The sequence below is a fragment of the Thamnophis elegans genome, chromosome 7 (assembly GCF_009769535.1).
Source record: "Thamnophis elegans isolate rThaEle1 chromosome 7, rThaEle1.pri, whole genome shotgun sequence".
NCBI classification, from domain to species: Eukaryota; Metazoa; Chordata; class Lepidosauria; order Squamata; family Colubridae; genus Thamnophis; species Thamnophis elegans.
This window is the reverse complement of record NC_045547.1, coordinates 40,212,094-40,222,375: the sequence shown is the minus strand read 5'-3', so window position 1 is coordinate 40,222,375 and position 10,282 is coordinate 40,212,094. Positions and strand designations below refer to the sequence as shown.

Below are 10,282 nucleotides of genomic sequence, written 5' to 3'. Positions count from 1 at the left end.
AGCAGGTGTCTGGCCTGCAGTGCTCATGCCAGCTGCCCCTTTCTGGCCAGAGCTGGAATGCCATCGTGTTTAAGTGCCAGTAGATGCTGGCCTTCCCTGTGGCAGGCCTGGGCAGCTGCTGTAGAGAGATGGCCCAGTCTCAGCACCTGATGCCCAGATGCCCTCACTTCCCCCAAACATTTCTTTGCTAACTTGGTTTCCAGCTCCATCCCATTTCTCCATCCCATTTCTTGCTGTTATGTGCAGAGAAATAAAAATTTTGGGACTTAAAAAAAAGTTCAATCAATCAATTCCAATTTCTTGTAAAAAAAAATCTCACAAAGTTGGAATTGGTTGATCGAACTTTTTTTTTTGGTCCCACAAACTTTTTCCCCCTGCATACAACAGCAAGAAACATGATGGAGAAATGCAACAGAGATGGAAATCAGGTTAGCAAAGAAATACGTGGGGAAGCAAGAGAATCTGGACAATGGTGGGTGGGGCAAGCTCCACAGCATGGCGCTGCACTGCAATGGAGAAACAGGAAATGGAGCAGCCAGCAGGAGGGACGGAGGAGTAGGGAAAAGAAAGAGGAAAAGTGATCTCCTTCCTTCCTAGTTGCTCTGTTTCCCATTTCTCCATTGCAGACCAGCATTCAGGATTGAGGCAGAGAACCACTTGTTAAATTATTTGAATCCCACCACTGGCTACAACTTATTGCATTAACATATTATTTCAGATTTTGAAGTGAAGGAAGGAATCAGATCATGCAATTAATCTACTAAAGATGATATGGGAGAAAATATTTGTAACTTCTTGGGCAAATTATCAAATAATATATATTATGATTGCTGGAGCTACCAAGGATAGAAGCAAAGAGGTCAAGATCAAACAGAGCCATTATCAAATTATGGTAGACATGTTACAGCTAAGGCTGAGGAACAAGCGTAAGTCCAATACTATATAAGAAGAGAACAGGAAATGTAGCTTAAGGCCATGAGCTGGGTAGTCATACTTTGTGGTAGCTGGTGATTTTTGTTGTTACTTTTTTTGTAGCTTCAATAAATGCAGTTTACCTGTATGATTATAGTTTTTTTAAAAATTTTCTATTGTTAGTTACTGAGTGCTGGCTATGCTTCTAGAGATTTATTGTCAGGTTTTGAGTTTTATTCCAATGTTAGCACATCTTTAAAATTTTGTAAAAAGTTAACTATCTATTGTATAAAACAACATCTGCACACAAGCTTCACTGTAGATGGCAATCAGACTTACTATTCTTTTACTATTTCTCAGGCTATTAGTGTCTTTATATGTGGTATTATTGTCCTCTAATGGTTATTGATTGTTAAAGTAAAAAAAAATATTTATTCATTATTTAAATATACATTTCTTCACTTTAGTGGCATTTACCAGAGGTTGCTCCAGATTTTTAGTAGGCTTATATTTCCAAAATGGCCCAAATTGTAATATTCATAATTAATTTCAAAAGACAAAGCATCATATCATTTTTTTCTTTAGAGAAATGTTATCTAGATAGATAAGTAATGCCTGTAATGGCTCCTGTAGGGGAAAGTGCAAAGGTATCTTAAAATGGCATGGGCAAAGTATTGATAATCAGCTGTAAAATATATGATTGGAATCTGCAATTTAGTTACTATGGAGAAAGGAAGGCAGGCTAGAGTTCCTTTCTGTTTCCAACCTAACTGAGGACATCAAGGTGAAGAGATGTTTCTGGAGGAAAGCAAAGAAATGTATCTGATCGAACATGAGTATGAGGCTGTATTAAGGATTACCTTTTGACAATAAGAGTGGTAAATCAGATGCAGGAAATATGATAGAAGCTGGCAGAGATCTAGTCCTGAATAAAACAGTGTCACAATGTATAAGAGAGATTTGATTAAATACTTGATGTTATACTTGAAAAATGTATGTTTTATGTAAAATCTAAGTTCTCTATAATGTAATTAAATTGATGGCTCCTGTACTTTAAAAAAATACATGACACAATCATCTTGCTAAATGTAGATCTGATTAGTCCCTGGATGAGGAAGTAATATATACAGAGGTGGGTTGCTCCCGGTTCAGCCCGGATCGGGCGAACTGGTAATAGCGGCAATGGGAGGCTCCACCAGCCCGCCCGGACATGCACAGAAGTGTTGTGTATGAGCGCACCCAAACCAGTGGTAAAACAATTGGCAACCCACCACTGAATGTATACTATAATTAAGCATGCAAGGCTGGTAAAGGAAGGAAGTAAATATTACATTCACTTCAACTTGTTTAACCTACTGGTTTTGATTTGATCCAATACTTACTTCCATTCTATATAAAGTTTTAATCTTGTTTTAATGTTGTTTCTTGCAATATGTGCTGCAGATGGACATAAGAATAAACTAGACTACTGTGATATTTTTTATTGCTTACCCAGAAAACCACAGAGACTTGTTCAGGCAGTTGCCAGGAGACAGACAGACAGACAGACACTTTATAACTTAATTTCCCTTTAATGATCAAAGTTTTTTTTAATATTAAAGCCCAGCCTGGTTGCACAGACCTATAAGATTTACACTGCTTTTGACTTTCAAGATATAAAATATGTCTGCAAAGTTGTATAGTCTAGAAACTGAATTATACACATTATACAATTAGGAAAGTAAAAACAATTTTAACAATGTGTTGCCATGCCTGAGAGTTAAAAGATGCTCCCTTCCATTTTTCACATCTTTCTATTGATTTCACAACTGAGACAAAGGACAAGGATCTGTGCAATAGAAATAGTTACAGAAGTATAAATTATTTTTTTTCATTTTGAAATACAAGACAAATTATTCAAAATTACCTAGAAAATTGGAGATGATAAAGGAAGGCTTATAGGAAGAGGCATGTTCCTATAAGCCTATGGAGGTAAGTTTCCCAATATCATGTTTTTAAATTAACAAAACTGAACAAAATATCACTGCACGGCACCAGATTGTTTTAGAATGAAAGAACAGGTTCCAAGTACCAGTGGAGGAAAGTTAGTCTATATTGTTGTGAGCACATATATGGGGACTTTGATGATTGAATCACTTTATGTAAACATATCTTTATTTAATCCTTATAAAGTTTTCTTTCAGTAGCCATCCCTTACAGCCAGTGGTGGGATTCAAATAATTTAACAATTGGTTCTCTGCCCTAATGATTTATTCCAACAACCAGTTCACCAAACTGCTCAGAAACTTAACAACCAGTTCTCCCGAAGTGGTGCAAACTGGCTAAATCTCACCACTGCTTCCAGCCTATAGATTGTCACTTAATTACAATATTCAGAAAATCTTTATGTAAACATGGTCGGAATTAAATATGCTGATGTATATATGCTGATTATTCTCTGGAAGAACAGAAAATATTAGTAGGACCTATAGTCAGTTATCTTTGCATCACAGTGTTTTCAGTAGCTCCACATTATGGAAGAAGACTGGTGTTTCTCTCATTAGTACCATTGTCATTAAAATAATGCTAATCGCTGTTGAAAAAAGCAAAATATTCTAAACATCTTTTCTTGTGAGAACACATTCCACCATTGTTAAGCAGGACATTTGTCCATGCTTTCAAAAGTGATTAAGAAACAGCCTAGTACTCTCTGCTGCTCAACTTTGTTCAGATTTTGACAAAAGTATGGAAAACAAATGGCTTTATTGAATAATAGAGATGTGCTTGCTCTCATATGGGATCCAAAGCACTTATGAAGCATGCCTATACTTACTCCCAAACAGTAAAACTTTCAGTCCAAGTTCATATTAAAATAATTGATTCAGAAATAAATGGCTTGTTTACATATTTTAATGTAAATGTTTTAGCACATATACTTCCTGAATTTTAGAACGTTTTTGTCACCTTAGATCTCCAGTTGGATTTCCTGATAACCAAATCATTTGAATTTGAATATTTTGTCCTCTTTTGATGGCGAACCCTAAAAGAGCAATATACCATTTCTTTATTCCCTCTTTCCTCTCTTTAAAATTAACCTCCATTTTATCTACTTCCATTTCTTCTGGGCTCTGAAATGAAAGCATATGAAAGTTTTAAAATACAATGACATAAAATCTGAAAGTCAAGGCGGTCTACAACAAACCATAGATTGTGACATTAATAATTTAATCTGGATTCCTAGATGTTACTATATATTTAAAAATGGGGCTTCACAAACATGAAGAAAGCAATTATTTGAAGTTGCCATATCTTAATGGACCACAACTTTATGCATTACTTGCATTATCCACACTTACTTGTAAAGTAAGTAGCATTTTCCTTAGTCAAGTTTTAATTGACTTTAGGTAGCATTTTATTTCATGAATTTATCCTTTTTCCATTAGCAATAGAAAAAATATTTTGATCTCTTAAAAATCTCTCTCCATATTCTTGATTGCTTCATTTTCAATATTTGCAGTATATTACTATCACCTTATAAATACCTGAATGTATTTTTTCAGGTTTAGTATATATTTTAGAATGCGGGCTTCTTTTTCTCCAGGCTGGAATATTATACGCTGAAGCACACCTCTCTTTAAAGAAAAAGAAAAGAAAGTAAGTTTTAATTTTTCTCTTGACTTTGACATTCTCCTTAAGCACCTGAATTGTTACCATAACATTTTCTGATATCGCATAACAAAAAATCCTATTGAAAAATAGCTTTAATTCTATACGAACATTCATTCTATATTTAACCTGAAATTGTGAATAAGATTTTTGAAGAAATTTTCTTGTGTACTTAATTCATTTATTTTAATGCATTTTTGGTTAGATATATATATTTTGTTGATTCTTCAGGAATAGATGGGTGTCTCCTTTCCTTTTATCTCTACAAGAATTACCGTATTTTTCAGAGTGTAAGATGCCTTCCCCCCCCAAAAAAAAAGTGGGTGGAAATGTCTGTGCATCCTATATGGCGAATGTTGCTGAAGCTCCACCCACCCGCCGGCCCCACCTTTCGGTCTCTGCCTCCCAGCAATTTGCCTCCTTGCAGCAAACAGCATGGTCAGCTTCAGCACAGCCTGATTTAGCACAAGCAGCTGATTGGCAGTTGGATCTAACTCCCGGAATACCTCCTATCAGCTGTTCCAGGCTGTGGGGATCGCTGCTGCCCATCGCTACTGCCACCTATCGTCGCCTTCATGCGCCCTATTTTTGGCCTCCAGAATTCTGTTTTCAGCCTCCATGCATCCCATTGGGATATTTTTTTTCTTGTTTTCCTCCCCAAAAGCTAGGTGCATCTTATACTTTGGAGCATCTTATATTCTGAAAAATACAGTATACTGTATATGACATAGATTGACTTGAAAGAGAACGACTAGTCCAGACTCCAAATCTACATTAATTGGTTTCTGTCTCAGGGTTACAAATCTGAATTGGAAACATCAGGATGATCTCTAGATAGCAGCAAAAACATGTTGAACATTTTAAGATTTAAAGCCCTAGTAGTAATTTGAATTTTGATTTGTAGCACAAATCATTTTTAAAACACTTTTTCTTAATTTTTCAAAGCTATAAATGAAAAGTTTTTTTTTTAAAGAAAACATGTGAATACAATTTAAACAATTCAGACAAGAGTGTAAATTAAAAAGCCTACATAATACAAACTAATAACAAAGTACATATGCGCAAAAAAAAAAACCCTTACAAGGAAATGCAAGTATTCCAGATTTCCTTACATTATTCAAAGCTATTTTATGAAATGTTTAAATTGGTGATTGTATAGGTTGGCTGAATTAGCTTCTGTTAAAAAAATACTATTCAAATCTACTTAAGATGAGAGGCTGCTACACATCCAGATGAAACAAAGAACATAAAAGCTTTATGAACATATTGCTAACTAGCAGTTTTATGCAATTCATATTCTTTTTGTAGTCTTTCAGAAATTGTGAAAGTTTCTTTAGTAATTAAGAATAACATACTTTTTGTCAATTTCATTTATTTTTTAATCATGAAAGTTTCATTAATAATTAAGAGTAACATACGTTTTGTCAATTTTATTTTTAAAAAAAATATTTTTCTTCCTTTTTAAATAAGGTTTTTTTATCAGCAATTGTTCATGAGAGTTCAAATCAAATCAAAATTTCTTTCCCAGTAGTGACCCAAACTAACCATAGTGTTCAAAATATCACATAATTTTTATTTTATTTATTTTATTTTATTCTAACTGGAACAAGCATTTGCCATGATTTCAAGGTTGACAAGTAATAATTCTCTAATAGGGTCTTCAGTGTTAGCATTCTTGAAAAATATTTAGGAAGGTACATTTAAAATATGGTATATAAATAAAATTGATTAGGTGTGAAAAATAATTGTAAAGCATTTTGTGCTACTGCACTAAGGCTGAACAAAAAAGTACAACAAATAAATCAGACGGGGGACAAAATATTAGGGTGCAATATGCTGCATTGAAAATGTTTATTAAAAATTGCTACATTTCAATATACAAAATAACAAGTATTAAATTTAATATAAATGGCATTATAACATTAAAACAGAATTGTGATATAAAGTTTGAATGCAACAAAACTATTTGAAAATATTCTTTAAACAATCAATATCTTCCTCTGAAAAGTTTGGTTTTAACTTTATTAATATTTGGAACAACTAATTTAATAAAGTAAAATAATGATTTCTAGAGAGATCAAAATTTCTTAAACATGATTTTTCTACTTTGTACAAGGTAAAACTACCAGCTTCTCCATTATATTTTGGGAAGATACTTTTCAGAAGAGGCGATATTGCTGAGAGTTACAGAATATAAACCTCTAAAAGCTCATAGTAAAATTCAATTTTGGTGTAATGGACTGACACAGAGGAAATGTAAAATTTTATTTTTTCCCCCTGAAAGTGACAACAGTATAGTGTGTTATAATTAGTCTGGATTATCCCAGTCTCCTATTACTAATCCTTTGTGCTATCTATCTATTTATATTTCCTTTTAAATGTTATTTATCATTTTTGAAAAAAAGATTAAAAAAACTAGTGAATAAAGTAACTAAATGAACAGGGAGATTAGAAGCATGATAAAATTAAGAGTAAAATCTATTATGTGAATAAATATTCAATAACAAGGCTACAGGGGATAAACCTGAATTGAAACTTTCCCTGTATTTTTTTTATTTCTAGAAAAAAGATGATTAACATAAATGAAAAGTAATACTCAACATCCCTACATGAGCTAAAGAAGAGGTAAGAATTTTGCAGCTGTGTTTATTTAAATTACCTGTGATTTGTTTAATCCTGGTTTGTGGACTAAGCCATAGGCCATAGTTTGCAAACCACAATTGTTGCATTTTCATAACACACTACGAATTGGGGCAAATATTTCATATACTAAGAGTTATATACAAATCATAAATACTAGACTAGAGCAAGAAACAGAATTAATGACATATCATTAATGTAAAGTGAGATTTCAAAATAATCACAAACAATATTAAAAAATAGTAATGTCTGTTACAGTAAATATACTTCAGTGAACAGAAGGTAGCTGTCTCTTCCTTGTAAAGACCAAGTGGCAACGTTGAAAGCTTTACAGCATCACGGCTGAAAAACCTTTACTGATGAAGCAATAGTATTATTTAATTAGCGTAGCATCTCATTAGGATACAAACTGATGCCCATATCAGAAAGAAATCTTATGAAGCTAAATGCTCACCTGTAGATAAATTCATTTTGGATTCTTTGGCTACCCCAATTTTAGCATAGGTGAGATTTTGTGACCTTCCAGCCATTGGAGCACTCAAGGAAATACTTCTCCCATTGGCTCTCTGAGAAGGAACATAAGAGGCATTCTCAGCATTCTTGATTTGATCATTTTGTTGGCAATTCCCTTTACTTTTAGAGTTTGAAGTATGCATTGCTGCAAGAGATAATAAAACAATCAATATTTTCCCCAACATGTAAGAAAGTACTCAGGGCTCAACATACAGTATACTGCTAGGATGGAAAATCCATCCCAATTTAGTCATCCATGAATCCAGAGCATCCCAGCTGGAAGTAGACCAGCACTTTGTGGAGGATTAAGTTATCAATCACTCATATTGAAAAATGAATTAAATACTGGGTCCTAATAGAGAGATCCATCTTAGTAGAGTGTGTCTGATGATCAGTGGTGGGTTTCAGCTCCCGTTGTAACTGGTATGCTGCAATGGGGCTGGGCGTACACCATGTGTGCAGCGCATTCATGCGTACCCACCACCCACAATGCTCTAGCTGCTTGGTAGAGCATCACACAGGTGCCATATGCCCTATACGCATGTGCAAATGCCCCAGACAGCTCAAATAGAGGTAAGGAGAGCAGGTGGGCCCTCCAGAGCACCATACCGGAAGAGTAGAGCCGAGGTGGCGCAGTGGTTAAATGCAGCACTGCAGGCTACTGCTAGATCAGCAGTTCAGCGGTTCAAATCTCACCGGCTCAGGGTTGACTCAGCCTTCCATCCTTCCGAGGTGGGTAAAATGAGGACCCGGATTGTTGGGGGCAATATGCTGACTCTCTGTAAACCGCTTAGAGAGGGCTGAAAGCCCTATGAAGCGGTATATAAGTCTACTGCTATTGCTATTGCTATTGCTCCCAGCAGGCACTGGTATGCCCGTACCGGGGCATACTGGTCGTATCCCACCACTGATGATGATGGAAAATGGTAAAATAGGGCAGACTGTGCTATTTGGAATTATTCAAAAAGTTTCTTTGAAATACCTTTTGTTGTCAAAGGGGCAGGAAAATTTTTGGACTCCTCAGATAGCCATTTCTTTTTCTTTACTCCCTTAAAATGATGCTTCTTGATGCTTTCTGTATGGCTTGTAGCTGAAAAAAAATGTTAGGATTGTGTCATTCAGTTCTAGAGTAACAATTAGTAAGGAAGCCAACAGACAGACCTATCTACTCCACTGTCATTGTTTTACATGATTTCATGAATAATCTTTCTAGTAGGATTATGCAATTTATTAAATCTCAAAGGAATCATAGTTTGGCTTAGCACTCTGAATCAGGATTATCTGTGGCCTCTGTTCCCATGTAATCCATGATACATGATCCAAGAATTCTATTCATAGTTTTGACAATCTTTTAACACTCATCCCAGAAATATAATGGCCTGATATTTATATCATCAATATTACTGCTTGTTACTTTATTTACAGGTATTGTCTAGTGGTTGTCTCCTTGGCTATTGCTATTCAGTTCTAGTTGCCAAACTGGCAAATGAAATGACCTACAAATACAGAAATTCCCTAACAGGGTCTGAAGTATTTTTAAACTGACAAAACAGTTCTCTCTGGAGCGAGATCAAACCATTGCTAATAGCTGCAAAAGTATAAAAAAGAAACAGGATATCCAGGGTGATCTACAGTGTATTTATCCACTAATTGTTCTACTCAATGGCTAATAAAGATACCGTATTTTCACCCATATAACCCGCGGGTTATATGCGGTTTTTACATGCACAGCGCCCCCCTGCGGGTTATATGCGTGGGCGGGGTATACAGAAAATATTTTACACGATCGGAGGCTTACACGATCGGAGGCTTGCTTCTTTCTCCGTTTCTTCCCCCACCCCGATCTCAGCTGTTTCCTTCTCCTCCGTTCCTTTCCTCTTCCCCAGCGTGCGCAGGGTTCTTTCTCCGTTTCTTCCCCCACCCCGATCTCAGCTGTTTCCTTCTCCTTCGTTCCTTTCCTCTTCCCCAGCGTGCGCAGGCTTCTTTCTCCGTTTCTTCCCCCACCCCGATCTCAGCTGTTTCCTTCTCCTTCGTTCCTTTCCTCTTCCCCAGCGTGCGCAGGCTTCTTTCTCCGTTTCTTCCCCCACCCCGATCTCAGCTGTTTCCTTCTCCTTCGTTCCTTTCCTCTTCCCCAGCGTGCGCAGGCTTCTTTCTTTCTCCGTTTCTTCCCCCCCCATCTCAGCTGTTTCCCTTCTCTTTTACTCGCCGCGGGTTATATGCGTGTGCGGGTTATCTGCGTGGGCGGGTTATATGCGTGGGCGGGGTATACGGGAAACATTTTACACGATCCAGAAAACCCGCGGGTTATATGCGTGTGCGGGTTATCTGCGTGGGCGGGTTATATGGGTGAAAATACGGTACATGCTTTCTTCTAGAAAAAGCAAAGGTATCAGAAGTCAGTATTACTGAACATTTGTTCAAATCAATATTCAACAGAGGACCTACTGTCAATCTTCAGAGCTTCATTTCATTTTCTTCATTTTAATTTATTTGTATGCCGCCCTTTTCCCTGAAGGGACTCAGGGCGGCTCACAACTCAAGGGAGGGGAAAAACAAACAAAGTTACAAAAAC

The 10,282-nt window shown here is 36.2% G+C and overlaps 1 protein-coding gene across 4 annotated transcripts in view; it reads right to left on the bottom strand.

Moving 5' to 3' along the window:
- Positions 1–3,182: 3,182 nt before the first annotated feature.
- C7H12orf50 (chromosome 7 C12orf50 homolog) overlaps positions 3,183–10,282 on the bottom strand; it is a 39,042-nt gene continuing 31,942 nt past the window's right edge. For 2 of the 4 annotated variants that reach the window (XM_032220595.1, XM_032220598.1), the window contains 3 exons: positions 8,693–8,800; positions 7,652–7,855; positions 3,183–4,523 (listed from right to left, as the gene is read on the bottom strand). In XM_032220595.1, the coding sequence (XP_032076486.1) occupies positions 4,396–4,523; positions 7,652–7,855; positions 8,693–8,800 (440 nt within the window). In that variant the 3' untranslated portion in view covers positions 3,183–4,395. Of the gene's footprint in view, positions 4,524–7,086; positions 7,554–7,651; positions 7,856–8,692; positions 8,801–10,282 lie in introns of those variants that run through there. The other 2 variants (XM_032220596.1, XM_032220597.1) reach the window with 2 other exon arrangements.